Below are 16,134 nucleotides of genomic sequence, written 5' to 3' on the forward strand. Positions count from 1 at the left end.
GAGGTACGCTATGATGGGTTTTACAATTGTATTTGTTTGGGCTTTCCTGCTATAAACCATTAGAGGTCCTGCACGTAAAAAAAAAAGCTGCTGAAATGTCACTGGTGCAGTGCAATGTCTTCCTCGGGCACAGTGCATCTGCAGCTCTTTGTGCCCTGTGGTCCTGGTTAGGCCTGTTATCTGTGATGATAAAGATCATTCATAATCAAGCTCTCTTATTTAATTAGAGCACTACAGCCCCCCCTCTCTCTCTTTCTCCTCGTAATTAAGCAGAATTACTGCATATTCCCCACTGTCATTACCCTCTTGTTTCTAAAATAGGTTGCAGATATGAGGATTTATTTCAGCTTATTTTGTTGTGTGCCATGTTTGTTTCTGGCTGTTAGTTTTGATTCTTCATTGAGGTTCAAAGTGATCATGTCATGGGGACTGAGGAAGGTGAAGTGCTGATGTAGGCAGCTGATGATGGAGAAAGCGCAGCTTGCTAAGAATAAGTGACCACAGGTCAAATTATTTGAAGCTGGTCAAATGAACCGCAAAAGCCAATCATGACCCCGTTCCCAGTGAAGCTTCAGTCTGCTCACATGAAGGGCTATTGTCTTTCTCTTGAGATTTGTGTAATCAATATCAGTTGTTTTGAGGAAAGTGTGTTGAAGACCCAAATCTACTTGAGGATTCAGGCATGGCCTGGTCAGTCTTGTTTGAGCAGGTGCCTGACCACATGGCCGTGTAAAAAGTTACAATCAGTTAATGCCTGGAGCAAGAGAGCGTTAAAGAAATCATACAGCGAAAAATGGGTCACTATGTAAAGTGTTCCGTTTATGAAGTGTGCAGTAAAATCTAATGAGATTTATTGAGTGACTCATCTCTCTTGCCGTTGGCCAGTGATTGATCCCTCGGCCGTGGGCTGGAGGCTCAGTGGGAGCCCACCTGCCCCGCCGCTTGGCTGCTAAGTGCTAATCTCTCCCCCCAATCCCCCAGTGTGGGGCCGCTGGACCCCAGGGGAAGGACGCGCTCCCATCTGCACAGCCTCATGACTGCAGTGGGCCATGCTGCGACAATCCCCACAGATTGATGGCTGAGATACTGGTAGTGATGGAAGAGGGGCAGAGGAAGTGCTGTGGATGGAGGAGGAGTTCAGATCCACATTCAGCTGTGTGGCTAACAGGCAGAGATGACGAGGGAGAAGAGGGAGCGCGCTACACAGCCAGATGTCACTGGATCACCTGTCAACCTGCCCACCTGTCTTCTAGGACGACTCCTGACACCAATCCTAACCGGCCCTAAACAGAATAAGACCATAAGGAGCTTGAGCACACAATGGTGTTTGTGCGCCTGCACCAGAGAGGACAGACAGGGTGAAATAAAAAAGGAGGAGGCTGGAGCGAGACTCTCTCCCTCTCACAGGTTCGGTCAGTTGTATTTGAAGGCGTGGTCTTATTCTGCCCCTCCAGTGTGGTCTTCAGTTCACATGAGTAGTATTGTCATAAGAAGTACTATCCATGTGATGGATTTGTCTGAAAATAGGATTTCTAAATAGTAAAAGTAATGGTGACTAAGTCTGATTTTTGTCCTTGTAAGAAACGGACAGTGACATTGTTGTTGTGCTGACCCCTATTTCTCTGGATTGTCTAGAGTGTGTGTGTGCTTGTGCAATGTGCTTTTTTTTTGTGGAGGACGAAACAGGCAGCTGTCTGCTGTGCTATTTGCAACTCCCTTCTTTTTCTCCAAACCCTCTCATTTTCCAGAACACTGCTCTCTCTCTCTCTCTCTCTCTCTCTCTCTCTCTCTCTCTCTCTCTCTCTCTCGCTCGCTCTTTCAGTCTCTCTCGCCTTTTCCTCCTGGTCTTTTTCTTTTGCTTCATGCCAGAGTGGCCTGAGGTAAGCTTTGTGGTAGGCAGCTAAATAAGCAGTTAGAGAGCCATCTTTTGTACCTCCATTGCACATGTCATCTCCCTGCAGCCTCCCTGCGGACGGCGCAGTGGCTCTCCACTCGGACTGCGTGTCCGGAGAGGTCCATGGCTGACCTCTGGTGACACCAGCACCATATGCTGGGTGGATCAACAGCCATATCTCATATTCCTGGCGTTTTTTGCAGGTCTGGTCACTGTGAGCTCGGAGTGTGGCTGTGTGCCGGGATCTCTGGGACATGTCCAGCTATGCAAGTGTCACTCGCCCACTTTGTAATACTGCTGTAAGAAAGATCAAAGTATCAGATGGCCATGAATTATAAATGATGTCAGGTTTTTGCCTTGTGTCATTAAATATTCTCTTTTTAGGATGGGGTGGGGTGTCCACATCTACAGCAGAGCCTTAATTCTGTGTGTGTGTGTGTGTGTGTGTGTGTGTGTGTGTTTGTTTGTTTGTTTGTGCTGTTTCTGAAACCGTGTCCTCTCTGTTCATTGTCTTGTAGTGGGGGACTTTGTGAGTGATGTCCTCCTGGTCCCTGAGAAGTGCAAGTTCTTCCACAAAGAGCGCATGGACATGTGCGTCAGCCACCAGCAGTGGCACGGAGTGGCCAAGGAGGTGAGCTACTGACCACAACCCACTGGGTAAACACACTGACTCACAGACCAAACACAACGGATTAGGGGAGCGCGCTCCAAATGGAATGTTCCAACATGAGGAAATCTTAGTGGTTTTCAGACCACTGTTTTTCTCTGACCACTTTTAGATTGCATTGTGCTCTTACATCAGACTAGACAGCAGATGTTTCACAACAGACTGTTAAATAGCTGCTGTAACAAAGTGGGTAGGATAAGGATGGGTGTAGCGCTGGGTGAGTGGAACCATCCATTCACTAGAGTCCACTTCCCTTCACGGCCACTGTTATCTGTTTTCTCTCTCTTTCTCTCTCCCTCCCTCTCTCTCTTTCTCCCTCTCTGCCTGTGGCCATGGAAGCTGTCACATTGCAGGCTGTAGTCAGATTAGCCGTAATGCCACTAATCCCCAGGCCCGTCCCACCTTTCAGGCCACAGCGTACCAAACACACACAATGCACACGCGCACACTCGACACACAGCAACTGCTACGCTTTTGGCCCGGTTCCCTCGGTACAACTTACTGTGCTGCATATGGCCTCCTTTTGTGTACGCTACAACCACACAGTGCTCAGGAAAGAGAGGACCTAAGCTACCTCATTGAATCGTGAGACTATTTCATGGGTTTAGCCATGCTTTCGCCATTGTCTATGCCACTCCATCCCTGTGTCCACATTATGTGAGCCAGTCAACAGCAGTGAATCACACACCCAGTCAGGAGCCTCTATTCGCATACAATGAAGTTGACTCACTGCTCCTGCAGAATTAGTGGAGATGGTGGAAGTTCTGAAGGAGATGTATGTATCTGTCTGTTTTAATCTGCGGTCTCATTCCTCACTCTTAACATCCGTCTCCCTGTGGTTCCCTCTCCTCTCTCGTTCCCTCTCCTCTCTCGTTCCCTCGTTCTCTCGCTCCCTCTCTCCCTCTCTTCCCCAGGCCTGCATCAAGAGTAGCATGGTGCTGCACAGCTACGGCATGCTGCTGCCCTGTGGCATCGACAAGTTCCACGGGACCGAGTACGTGTGCTGCCCCTCCAGCCGGCCCGAGGAGCCCGCACCGCCCGCCCTGCCCGCTGAGGTAGAGGGCGACGAGGATGAAGAGGACATGGAGGTGGAGGAGCCCGAACCTGAGAATGATGAGCCCATTGAGGAGAGGTGTGTGTGTGTGTGTGTCAGCTAACATCTGGTGTGTACGTATGATAAATTACGGGGCCATCTGGTTGCTGCCCTGTGATAGCTGCTCTTCCATTTCATCACACACAGTAGCGTAACCCGAGTCATGGCCATCATCCTAAAATCACTCCTCCCTCCCCCCTCCTCTCCTCTCTTTGTCCTGCAGTGAGGCCCCAGCCAATGAGCAACCCACACAGAAGGAGGACACTGCCGATGAGGAAGAGGAGGAGGATGATGATGATGATGATGACTACCACTACGTTTATGAAGATGAGGAGGAGGACCGTGACAGCATGGAGAAGCAAGACAAGAAAGACAAGTCTGCTGAGAGCCCCGACGATGATGACGAAGATGATGATGACGAGATTGAAGATGATGATGATGATAAAACTCTGGAGGATGTTAAGGGTAAGTACAGTGGGTTGCTTTTTTTTTAAATTATTTTGATATATATGATATGGGTCAAGAGCAAGCACCAGATTTCTTCAGACATCTTTTTTTTTTTTTTTTTTGAGAATAGCCATTACTATGATTGATATATTTTTCACTACCAGGCAATTAACCAGGCATCAAATGTAGTAACATAAAATATTAAAAGGCTTAAGAATGAACCAGATTTAGCCTTAGTCAGTCATCATCGGTCATATTTGAGTCATCTTGGCTCCAACCCCTAGCCTGTAGTGTTTTTTGAAATGGCCGTCTTGAGTGCTGCCCCCTCTGGTGGGAGGCTCTAACTGCTGTCCTCTGGCAGCCGTGTGCTCTCTGGAAGCGGAGACTGGCCCCTGCCGTGCCTCCATGCCGCGCTGGGCCTTCGACATGCGCCAGAGGAAGTGCGTGCGCTTCATCTATGGAGGCTGCGCCGGCAACCGCAACAATTTCGACTCCGAGGAGTACTGCATGGCCGTGTGCAAGCGCCTGAGTAAGTTGGATGGAATGGGAGGCCAGATTTCTGACACGCTCCTCTATCCTCACACACATGGGGTGCATGTTTGGCAGCGGTGTCTCCATGTGCATTCGCCGGGGTTACATCGCTGCCAAACTCACACCCATTCTCTCTCTACCTCTCTATCCCTCTCTTTCTGAATATGACCCTCTCTCTCCTCCCACCATGCTTATGTCTGCTTATGTACATGACTAGAGAAAGCGAGATCTGAAGAAGAGGAGCACACATCTCTGTAGATCACACATCTCCTAAAGATATTCCTTCTTCTCTTTCCTTTACCTCTCACAAGAGTCTGGACTAACAATCACACCTTACTGTGTTCAACTTGCACTGCTCTCTCTCTCACACACACACACACACACACACACACACACACACGTTTTCCTGGCCTAAGGACCCCTTGTCTCTGTCTGCTTGCTTCCATGTTCAGTTTCCCCTTTACCTGCACTGTCCTATGTGAGTCCTGTTGTGCCTACTGTGTCTGCTAAAGATCCTTAAAGGTTGAAGATGCTTCTGGAAGGAAGTGGTGTTAAGATGCAGATGCAGTTTGATCAGCAGGATTTTTGAGTCTGAACTGAAGAGCTGTTCCTTAGCTAGCCCTGTGTGTGTCCTCTGTGTGGGCTGTGAATGTCATCTGGCTGCCTATCTGAGTGGATCATTGTTGCCTCTAAACTGCTAAGCTTGCAGAGCAACTAGAAAACAATCTCTTCTCACATTACCCCTTTGCCTTGGAGAGTCAGGCATCTTGTTTGAGTCCCCTCTTTCATCTGTCAGTCCTTCTCTCTGTTAGTCAGAGGAGACACTTTGTGTCAGAGACACTGCTACCTTGCTGCTTTACCTCCTGTCTTTGTCCGTCTGCTGGCCTTCTGTGTTTATGCTTTTAGTCACCTGTCTGTTAGCTGTGAGCTCTTTCACTCATCATTGCACTTTTGCGTGTGTGTGTGTGTGTGTGTGTGTGTGTTTGCAGTTACTCCCACCACACCTCAGCCTACCGATGATGTGGATGTGTACTTCGAGACCCCAGCCGACAACAGGGAGCACAGCCTCTTCCAGAAGGCCAAGGAGCAGCTGGAGATCCGCCACCGCAACCGCATGGAGAGGGTGAGTGCCCCGGAGACGCACCACAGGAGAGGGGAAACCATCCCAGTGCTCCCAGTGGGTGGTCAGTCACATCTTCTCTCTCTCTCTCTCTCTCTCTGTCTGTCTCTGCTCAGGTGAGGAAAGAGTGGGAGGAGGCCGAGCGCCAGGCTAAGAACCTGCCCAAAGGTGACCGGCAGACACTGGTCCAGGTGAGTCACAGTCAGGCCCCTCCAATAGCAAACAAAGCGACCCCACCTCATCATCCCTGTCTGATTCCTTAAGCATAAGGAGCCATCATTGTTAATCACTGACTAAAAAGAACCTTCCCATCTCTCCTCCTTGGCCCTCTTACACGCGTGCCGTTCCTGTGTGCTGTGCAGCACTTCCAGAAGATGGTGGAGTCCCTGGAGGAGGAGGCCGCCAGTGAGAAGCAGCAGCTGGTGGAGACGCACTTGGCGCGGGTGGAGGCCATGCTGAATGACCGCCGCCGCCTGGCCCTGGAGAACTACCTGGCCGCCCTGCAGGCAGACCCACCCAAGGTAGAGCCTGGGGCCTGGCTTGACGCATTCACTTAGCAGGATGTGCTTAGTTTTTGGACTTTTGTTTGTGAAGCCTAACTTATGTTATTGATTTTCAAACAAAGGACAGGGAGAACTGAAAGCCTAATTTGATGAGTAAGCACTTAAGATGGCTTGGTTGCCATCATAAAATATGCTTGCTTGTTTTTTCATTGTTGCATTCACATCGTTGTTAACATGGTTAAATTAGTAGAGTGAGCATAAAATGTCATTATTTATATTTTCGGTAATTTGATTCTTTGTGTCTGCGCTGCAGTGATCTTCATTTTGGATATTGCAGTGTGCTTGCATATTCAGGGCCCAGATCAGTATTTGTAGCAGTGAATCCTAGAAAGGTGCCCGGTCTGGAGGGGATGTTTAAAACGAATCAGCATGATGAATTGAGCTGCGACTGTAGTCCCCCCTCAGGCACTTTGGAAAATCAGTTTTTCATAATCCCCCCTCATGTAATTTTTTTTTAACTGATCCGCTCAGCCCAACCTGTCCTGCCTGCAAAGTATGGCCATGTAACCCTCCTCTACCCCCCCTCTCCCTCCCCTCACAGCCCCACCGCATCCTGCAGGCGCTGAAGAGGTATGTGCGTGCAGAGAATAAGGATCGCCAGCACACCATCCGCCATTACCAGCACGTCCTGGCTGTGGACCCAGAGAAGGCTGCCCAGATGAAGTCCCAGGTAAGTCCACATAGTAACACGCACCCCCCCACACACTAAAGATTAGTTCTCATTACTGCAGGGGACGAAGCCCAAATTCTTAGCAAGTTTGCCAGATCAAAAACAACAGAGTTGAGTGTGAAAATTCTATTTGCAGTTGAGTGCTGACTGAACTGAGTGTGTGGGATCCAATGACTGTATAAACCACGCGCAGCGCCAGGAGCAAAGTACAGCGCAGTTAGCCCAGAAGCTGTGGGTGGGCTAGCATGACTAGACAAGAAGCATGCAGAAACCCTGAGCTGCAGATTAGTGTAGCACAGGTCTTGTGTAACGCTGCTGAGCACCAGTGTTAGAGATTTGATTGGATGGCCTCTTGACTCTGATCCCTTGGTACACTAGCTCGGCGTCACTCTCAGCTAATCTGACAGATCAATCACCTCGTGATGGTACAAAACAAAGGTGCAGAGACTGAGATGAGCACGCTAACGCAGAGAGAGATTGTTGGAGAGGGAGGGAATTTGAATGTCTGTGCGAAGCCATGGGAACAAATTTCCATGGCTTATCTCATTATGCTTTGTGACATTCATTAGGGATGTTCCTGTTTATTTGGTTTTAGATTAAGATTACATCCTCCAGTTTGCTGTGCTTGGGTACATTAACACTGTATACAAAAATCTAGGCTGTTCTCTCTGACGGACGGTAACTGAAAAGAAACAAATTGCATGGTGTGAGTTGTGTGCCTCTCTTTCCCTCTCTCTCTGTCTCTCTCTCTCGCTCTGTGTGTGTGTGTGTGTGTGTGTGTGTGTGTGTGTGTTGGGTGGTACCACCCTTCTGTTTTTTGGAAAGGCATATTATTGCCATCTGTTGCTGGCTTTAAGAAACTACATTCATGTGATAAGCAGTGCATAGCAGGGTGTGATTTGTTTTTGTTTTTTTAAATAGATTTTTCTAATGCACCAGAATCCAGACTAGATTTGTAGTTCCTCCTTTTTTCTGGGTTTAGTTTGGAATAGGGTATTAAATGGATGATGCGGCTTAAAGGAGTTACAGTACATAATGCTGTCATTTTACAGATAATGAAATTTCATTTCTAGCTATTCCTTAGGGTTGCTTTTATTGGGCCTTGCGGTTGTCTTTCTGCATTGTATTATAGCCTACAAAGTGAATTGATCTCTCCATCCACTTGTGTTTTCCCAAGGTGATGACACATCTGCGTGTGATCGAGGAGAGAATGAACCAGAGCCTGTCACTGCTTTACAAAGTGCCCTACGTCGCAGATGAGATCCAGGATGAAATCGGTAGGTGTTGATGATGATCCTGAAGGCTTAATGAATTTCAGGAAAATAATGAGTACTATGACGCCACTAGATGAAAATTCTGTTCTGTTCTGAATATAAAATATTGTATCAGTTAAGTTTCATTGCTCCAGTCACAGCTCGCTGGGAGCAAGAAAAAGTGGGCTACGCCATTTTCTTTTTACACCCATTTATGGACTGAGGACATCATTTGATTATTAATATCTACAACTCCACTGCTGTTCCTATGAACCAATTAGTAGAGCTGCAGGTGGAGATCAAATCATGCCCCCCCTCCCTCCCTTCCTCGCCCATATGAGGGTAAAGGCAGCCTGGCACTGTGCGCGTGTCTCAACATGAGATCTGTTCAGCCCACCAGCACAGAGCCCCAGCACACAGCAGCTCGGGCAATTAAACGAAGAACAAGCTGCACTGCAACAGCAGTCCCAGCCAGTCTCTGCCTGTTTGTCTGTCTGGAGCCGGAGGTGCGTGCGAGAGGGGGCTGGCTGCCCAAACATCTCCACAGTCGCTCGTTTCCCGCTCCCGCTCCATCTCGCTTTTTATTCAGTTCTGAAAGGAACCTGTGAGGTTGCGGGAACTCGAGATTAAAGAGAAGTGGAGGCTGTGACAGAACTGGGTCATGCCTATTTCATACCCCCACAGAGAGAGAGAGACAGGGAGAGAATTATGTAGAGTTTTTTAAATTGGGTGAATAGTAGTAGTACATTTCGTATATACGGTGTGAGTGTGTTGTTTGACTTGATATTTTGCCAGATTATGAAAGGGTATTGGGGAGAAAGATGTATATAACTCATTTCTTATAATTGGATAATTTTATATTTCTTACTGCTGGAAGTGGAGTATTTTGAAGTCTGCTCATGAAACATTTCTTACCTCTCTCTCTCTGTCTCTGTCTCTGTCTCTGTCTCTGTCTCTGTCTCTGTCTCTGTCTCTCTCTCTCTCTCTCTCTCTGTTTTCTGGACCCCTAGATGAACTGCTTCAAGAGCAGAAGGCTGACATGGACCAGTTCCTGTCTTCCATCTCCGAGTCTCAGCCAGATGTCACCATGTCATCAGAGGAGAGTGTGGAGGTCCCCACCTTTGATGGCAAACCCTTCCGACCCTTCCAAGTCAACTCTCTGGGGTCCCACCCTGAGCCAGAGGGTGAGTAGTTGTTCTCAAGCTGGGGATCACCCAAAATATGCACTGTTTTGAAGGATCCCAAAGCTACTTTTAAAAAAGACAGCAGAGGTTCATGAACATCCATTTTTATGTAGTTGGTCCACAGCATAGTACTAACAGCACATTTCACTTACACATGGACAGTTGAGAAAACAATCCATCATATTTCTGAGCATCATTTTGCTTCAAAAAGCCTCTTAAGTGTGTGTTTTGCCTGTAGCCTTGGCAGTTGCCCTCCTTTGGTAGTGTGGAGGAACTACTGGGTCTCTAAGGACAAGTCAGGTAATGGTAGAGCTGGGAGCAGAGAGAGCCAGTAGCTGTAATGTTTGCTAAGAGCGGCACTAAGTGTACCGAGATCTGTTGGTGTGTCGAAAGGAGCCACGGGCCTGTTCTTATCGGTGCTAGCATGAGTCCCAGTGGCCTTGCCTTCAACCCAACATCGAAGTTTCGACTAAAATCACAAGACCCCAGGCTCTGGTGCCAAACTGGAGCCGAAAATTGCCCTCACAGTGCAGTACTCCTCCATTTTCTCAGCCTGCTCTCAGTGTTAATGACAAGTGGAAAAACCAAGAAGGCGTGAAACAAACACATTAGTGCAGGAAAGCACTTTGATTCCAGCAGGCCCATATTGAGATTCAACCCTCGTCTTTTTGGGTTCTCTTTTTACCTTTTTGTTTTCCGGAAGCTGTGCTACAGGACTTATCTTCAGTCATTTGGCACAGCTTGACAAATCTGCCTTTTCTCTGCTCACCTGAGTTTCTTTCTCTCTCTCTCCCTCTTTTCTTTTCTCTTCTTCCCCCATTTTTATCTCTTCGTTTGCTCACTCTCAATGCCTAGGTGATCTGTCTGACCCCCCTCGTGCCTTCAAGAAAGGTTGGTGGCTTTGCTGCTTCTCTTCTTTTCTCCTCCCGTTCTGTTTGTCGCCTCTGTGCCTCTCACCAGCTCCCAAAATGGCTCCTTTTTGTGTTGTGGTGTCATCAACTCCTCATCCCCTCTCTGCTCTCCTTCCTCCCATGTTTTGTCTAGTTAGCCATCTGTGATGCCTCACGTGCCCACTCATTCGTACAGTCATTCATCAGGGCTGGGGGTTCGTTTTTATTGTATGTGATGAGAGAAAAAAAAGTGCAGTAGACTGCTGGCTCATGGATAGATATACAGCTCAGTGCACTCTGGATAGGCCTGAGGGTTGCTTTCCAGGCTGCTGTCCTCAGCTTCACACTTCATTTTTACACTGTTTTATCTAATTATGACTCCCCCCGTTCCTACCCTGCTTCCCTACCAGTTAGGACTCCTTTAAATGAGCAAACCCTGTTGGAGGGCTGCACAATTTCACTGACCTGCAGCCAAGTTTAAGCTGGTCCAATTTGCTCCTGCCGTGCTGAAACACAATCATTTGACTTCTCCTGGTTTAGCTCGTGTGAGTGGACATTCATGGAAACCCCATCCATAGATTGTCACTTAGACTTACCTTTTTCTCCTTGGAAAAATGTATTATGAGCGTTTGTATCGATGTTAGTTGGGAAGCTTTGTCAAGACCACGTTTTTCTTTTATGGTGAATTGTAAATCTGTGGTCACCAAGTGTGATTTTTTTTATTTATTTATTTTTTTATTTTTTTTTTCCCATTATTGATTGTAATTTGTTGGAGTTTCTGTATCGATCCAAACTGTAGCATCTATTGTTCACTGTGACTCACAGGATGATCAGGAAAAGTTCCCCTGATAAATAGCAATGTACTGTAACATCACAACCCATTGCATAATATTGGTAAGAAAATTCATGCACAGATCCAAGAACACTGGGATGAGTCATAGAGGGTGTTCCTGGGTTTACCCTTCTGCAAGGCTTGGTACTGGAGGACTGTGGCCTGGACCTCTGATTTGGACATATTACTGGACCCTACTTTATGAATGAAGGCCTCAACCTGACTGGTTCATGTCAATTAGGGCAAACAAAAAGAAACAATAGAGGTGTTAAATGTTTGCTTGTTTGTTCAGTTAAATGAGACTGTTATATAAGGTTTGTGTGTGTACAGCACACACATTCACATGTAAGTACAGAGGATGTCATTTGCACCTCCGCTTGAGTGTTTGCAGTCCAAGAGTTCCGTTTGTGTGTGTGTGTGTGGATGTGTGTGTGTGTGTGTGACTAAGTTCTGTTGATCCCCCGCAGGCTCTGGAATGTCTGGGATAAACGGGCTGATCGGCGCAGAGGAGAGAATCATCAACAGCAAGGGCAGCAAGGGCAGCGACAAAGTGGTGAGTGTGCCTTTCCCTGTCCACCTGCCTGCCCGTCATTGCCTCGGCTACACACTGCTGGTCAGGCACGCCGGCCCATCTTACCTCAGGGGTGCCCTCTTAATCCGGCACCCATCCCATTCCTGCATCTGAGAACTGGCCAAGTCATTAAAACGAAACACTAATCTGGCATCCAACTCTGATGAAACCACTGCAAGGCACACTTTTAGGGGAACAAAATAACCGGCATAGTGTGCTTGTTCAATCACATTCAAACAATTTATCTTCATCTTGGCTGTAAGAGGACCTCCTGTCCCCATGTATGTTAAGCTTTTAATGAGTTATGTGATTACTGGAGCCATGGGCCCCGTAATAACTGCTGTGTTCACTGGAATCACCATTTCTGTGATCTTGTTTTGGAAAGCCAGCAGCCATTGCATGTTTCTGTGCTCGAATGTAATGCTTGTCAAGGGTGTTGAATGATGGGCAAATGACTGGTAATTTGCATGATCACAGTGCTGTGAGTGTGTCTGTGTGTATATATGAAGGTGTGTATTTGTATGTATGTGTGTTGTTGCTGCAAGCTATTTTTTATCAGCATGTCGACATTTCCCTTGTCAAGTCACATAGAGAACATTGGTAGAACATCAGAGCTGCTAAAAGCTGAATCCTGTGCAGTAAAATGTGTGGCAAGATTCAAATGAATGTTATCACCCATGTCTGATGGTTTTGCCATCCTTATCACAGTTCTTTTTGTACATCACTTATTTTTAGTCTTGGAAGATATTTCATACCTTAGTATGTAAGTGTTTCAGTAACTCTGTGATGCAAACAATCCATTTCAGACCTCCAGTGAGAAAGGAGAAAAAAAATGTAAACATTTCCAATAGTCTCCTTCCCTCTCTCTTTCTCTCTCTGTAATTCACAAGAGTTAACATCTGTTACAACCTCGTATTGCATTTTCTGGACATGTAACCTAATCAAAGGGGAGAAAAGTGACAATTTTGATGTCAACAACACCACTGCCAACACACATCTCTCTCACACACACACACACATAAATACACAAACGCACATTCACTTATTTTGACGAGTTTAACTTGGCCTGCCCTGTCTGTGTCGACAGGTGATTGATGAGACTCTGGATGTTAAAGAAGTGATTTACAGTGCAGAGAAAATCAGCGTTATGCATGATGATGAGATGGTGAGTACAGTGCCCCCCAGTGATCTCTCTGGGGAACTGCAGACAGCTTTGTTTTTTAGCAGGAACTAATGGGGGGGAATCCTGCCTGTGTCCTCTGCTGACGCTGTGGGTCAGTCATGGCTTGAGCAGACGAGACAGCAACTTGCAACCTCATTACCACAGTGAAGTTTTCTGTCTTGGTTCAACTGTCTGACTGCCTTTTCACTGCATGTGTATGTGAGTGTTGATATGAATGTATTTTGTGTGTGTTTTCCTTGTCTGTTATGTGGATGTATTTGATTGTGAGCTCATTTCCTCTGTATGTGTGTTCGACAAATGTTTGTTTACTAAGAACCTTTGTGTGTCAAAAGACTGGCATGTCAGAATGTCTTGCCTGGCAACATATCATATCATATTTTCAGTATACTGTATCATTGTAAGGTTTAAGATTGAATAGTCAAGGATGTCCTCCATATCAAACCAAAGATTGCTGCATGCTAAACTTTATCCATGTCGTCTCTCATGCATGTGTAAAGTGTCAGCTGTGTTTATATAATAAACCTTGAACTTTATGTTGTGGAGTATTATGGGATATAGTTCAATTTTGGCAGAAATTAAGAGATGAAACTTTTATGTTCCCTTTTCTTGGAAAAATATGCATTGTGATGGCATCTGTCAGTTTTAAATATTTTTATCAAGACCGGCCTCAGAGCCTTCTTAAATAATTAGTTCATCCATGACAAAGATAGCTCAATTGTGTATTTTCTTCATCTCACAGTATTTTTTTTGACTCCTATAATAGGAAACCTTCCGTCCTCTTGGGGAAGACTTCAGCTTTGGGAGCAGTGCTCTCATTGGCCTGCTTGTTATCGCAGTGGCCATAGCAACTGTGATTGTGATCAGCCTGGTTCTGCTAAGGAAGAGACAGTATGGCACCATCAGCCACGGCATTGTGGAGGTAAGCCAAGAATCATTGCTGGAAAGGCAGGAAATTACAATCGGTTGATGGCTATACAATATTAGTAAAGTGAGAAATTCTGAATGCCATTATTCGTCCTTGACTCTTGTAGGTTGATCCTATGCTCACTCCTGAGGAGCGTCACCTCAGCAAGATGCAGAACCATGGGTACGAAAACCCAACCTACAAATACCTGGAGCAGATGCAGATTTAGTATGGGAGAACATGTGGCACTGTGTAGATGGGGAGGAGTAAGGCTGTGGAGAGGGGAACATACTACTGACCAATAACAAAACTGCTCTTGTTCAAAATCATTTCATGCATCAGAAATGACTATTCTGGTCCATTTAAAAACAATTCTTAGATAATGCTACTACTTCTACTGTTGTATCATTGAGCTATGTTTTACTATTTTACTTTTATCTTTTTAAAGCCGCTGTATCTGAGATTTTAATTTTTTGAAAATGTGATTCTGCAAAATTCTCTGTAATTACACACAAATATCAGAGTTAGATCCGTTGCTATCTTGTTTTAAATGTTTTTCTCTCATTTGTAAAAATGCAAATCAGACTAAACCGATTTGAAATAGTGAAATATTACTAAATGAGAAACAATCAACAGCAAGACATTGCCTGTTCTCTGTAAAAACTCCTCAGATGTCCCGCTGATGGTCAACTCATTCAGAAGGTCTTTTTCCTTTTCGATAGATTGCTTGTATATGAAGATTCTTTGTACCGACCTAAATGTATAGTGAAAGAAATGAGAAAATATGATAAGAAAATCACTGAATTCATTTACTTTGTTTTTTATTATTATAAACAAATCTATCTATCTGTCTGTCTATACATATATAAATATATATGAAAAAGTAGGTGTTTTCTTCAACACGGTTCTTGTTTTGCAGAGCTAATGTGCTGGCTGAGGTACTGATTTCAAGTGGTGTGACCTAAGAGATGGTCACGTGGGTTGTGAAGGTGAAAAGCCATGAGAGGTTTATGCATAAGGGTTCAGGCCTCCAGTCTTCCATGTTGACTAGTGCCGTTTTATTATTTTCAACTTTATGAGTAGGGATCACTCCTCATGTCACAAACTCACAGCCAGACAATGTGTCCTTCTGAGATAAATTAGAACAAACCTTTGTGCAAATATACCAACCAACTAGTCTTTTCCCCTAATGGGACATGAATTTTTATTTTGGTATGGTATTATTCCATAAACATACATGCATGCACACATGTACCTAAATGTCAAGTGTATATACAACATTTGCTTGTTAGATGTTTGCTGGAGTTACTGGTGACTCCCTATTGCTTTCTCAACAATGCTATCTGTAGGTGAGGACGGAGACTGTGTAATTTGCCCCATCCAAATGAAGAAATGCCTACAACGTAAATTGGATATAAACGTTTTTCACAAAGTGACATTTCATGTTTTACATTTTGTAGTCAACCTAAATGCACCCCAAAAAGATGAAGCTGGAGGCCTGGACAAGATCAGAGCTTTACTGATTGTTCTGGATAATTTCAAGTGTGTGTATTTATGCAGTTCAAGGATGCACAGAAAGAGTTCAATAATTTTTTTCCTCTCCTAGTAATGTCTTTGTATGCCTGTATAGTTGATGTTGCAATCATGAGTTTTATGGAGGACAACCTGTGGTGTGCATTGTTCTTATATGAAATTATATATATTTTTAAGTTTGTTCTTTTTTTCTATTTTTTTTTCTCTTCCTGTGACAGTATCTCTGTATGTGACTGTCTCACTATGCACCCAAAATGGCTTCAATCTTGAATCTTGTAATTGCCTGTTTGATGGTTGATTGGCTTGAGGAGTGACAACAACTAATCCAAGGGGAATACATCAGTTGAGAAATAGGTGGACTCCAGTTGAAATTGATTTGGTTGCAGGGGGAAACACATAAATAAACTCACTACTTCCATTTAGGAGTGACTTGTATTCATTTTTCTGCCAGTTCCAGAGAGCATCATTATATCACTCTCCATATTCTTCTGACCTCCAACCCAGAACACACATTTTTGGCAGCCATTATGTATGATTATATGTTAGTATTATATCCTGTAAATGGTCACCTTATGTTGAAAAGTATTTCCATTGACTCTGGGGAAACTCTCTTTGATGCATCAGACTCCCATGGAACTGAACATGTCATAGTCTTAGACCCATAACCACCCATGGGCTGGAGAGAGGGTAAACTGGATCCAGGCAGGACCAGAAAAAAGCAGACGGTGATATTACAACTAGACCTACATTAGCCTGTAGTTTGGTGAAGGCTGCAAGGAGAATGCAGTGAGATTAGAGG

The 16,134-nt window shown here is 45.3% G+C and overlaps 1 protein-coding gene across 5 annotated transcripts in view; it reads left to right on the top strand.

Annotated features, from left to right (window-relative positions):
- aplp2 (amyloid beta (A4) precursor-like protein 2) overlaps nucleotides 1-15,753 on the top strand; it is a 36,490-nt gene extending 20,737 nt beyond the window's left edge. Inside the window, exons 4-18 of one of the 5 annotated variants that reach the window (XM_048265602.1) lie at nucleotides 2,413-2,525; nucleotides 3,476-3,693; nucleotides 3,878-4,119; nucleotides 4,463-4,630; nucleotides 5,622-5,755; nucleotides 5,869-5,943; nucleotides 6,115-6,273; nucleotides 6,857-6,985; nucleotides 8,163-8,262; nucleotides 9,249-9,422; nucleotides 10,278-10,313; nucleotides 11,612-11,697; nucleotides 12,803-12,880; nucleotides 13,662-13,817; nucleotides 13,930-15,753. In XM_048265602.1, the coding sequence (XP_048121559.1) occupies nucleotides 2,413-2,525; nucleotides 3,476-3,693; nucleotides 3,878-4,119; nucleotides 4,463-4,630; nucleotides 5,622-5,755; nucleotides 5,869-5,943; nucleotides 6,115-6,273; nucleotides 6,857-6,985; nucleotides 8,163-8,262; nucleotides 9,249-9,422; nucleotides 10,278-10,313; nucleotides 11,612-11,697; nucleotides 12,803-12,880; nucleotides 13,662-13,817; nucleotides 13,930-14,031 (1,970 nt within the window). In that variant the 3' untranslated portion in view covers nucleotides 14,032-15,753. The remainder of the gene's footprint in view (nucleotides 1-2,412; nucleotides 2,526-3,475; nucleotides 3,694-3,877; nucleotides 4,120-4,462; nucleotides 4,631-5,621; nucleotides 5,756-5,868; nucleotides 5,944-6,114; nucleotides 6,274-6,856; nucleotides 6,986-8,162; nucleotides 8,263-9,248; nucleotides 9,423-10,277; nucleotides 10,314-11,611; nucleotides 11,698-12,802; nucleotides 12,881-13,661; nucleotides 13,818-13,929) is intronic. The other 4 variants (XM_048265604.1, XM_048265603.1, XM_048265606.1 and 1 more) reach the window with 4 other exon arrangements.
- Nucleotides 15,754-16,134: the final 381 nt, after the last annotated feature.

The sequence above is a fragment of the Alosa alosa genome, chromosome 15, assembly GCF_017589495.1.
Source record: "Alosa alosa isolate M-15738 ecotype Scorff River chromosome 15, AALO_Geno_1.1, whole genome shotgun sequence".
NCBI lineage: Eukaryota > Metazoa > Chordata > Actinopteri > Clupeiformes > Clupeidae > Alosa > Alosa alosa.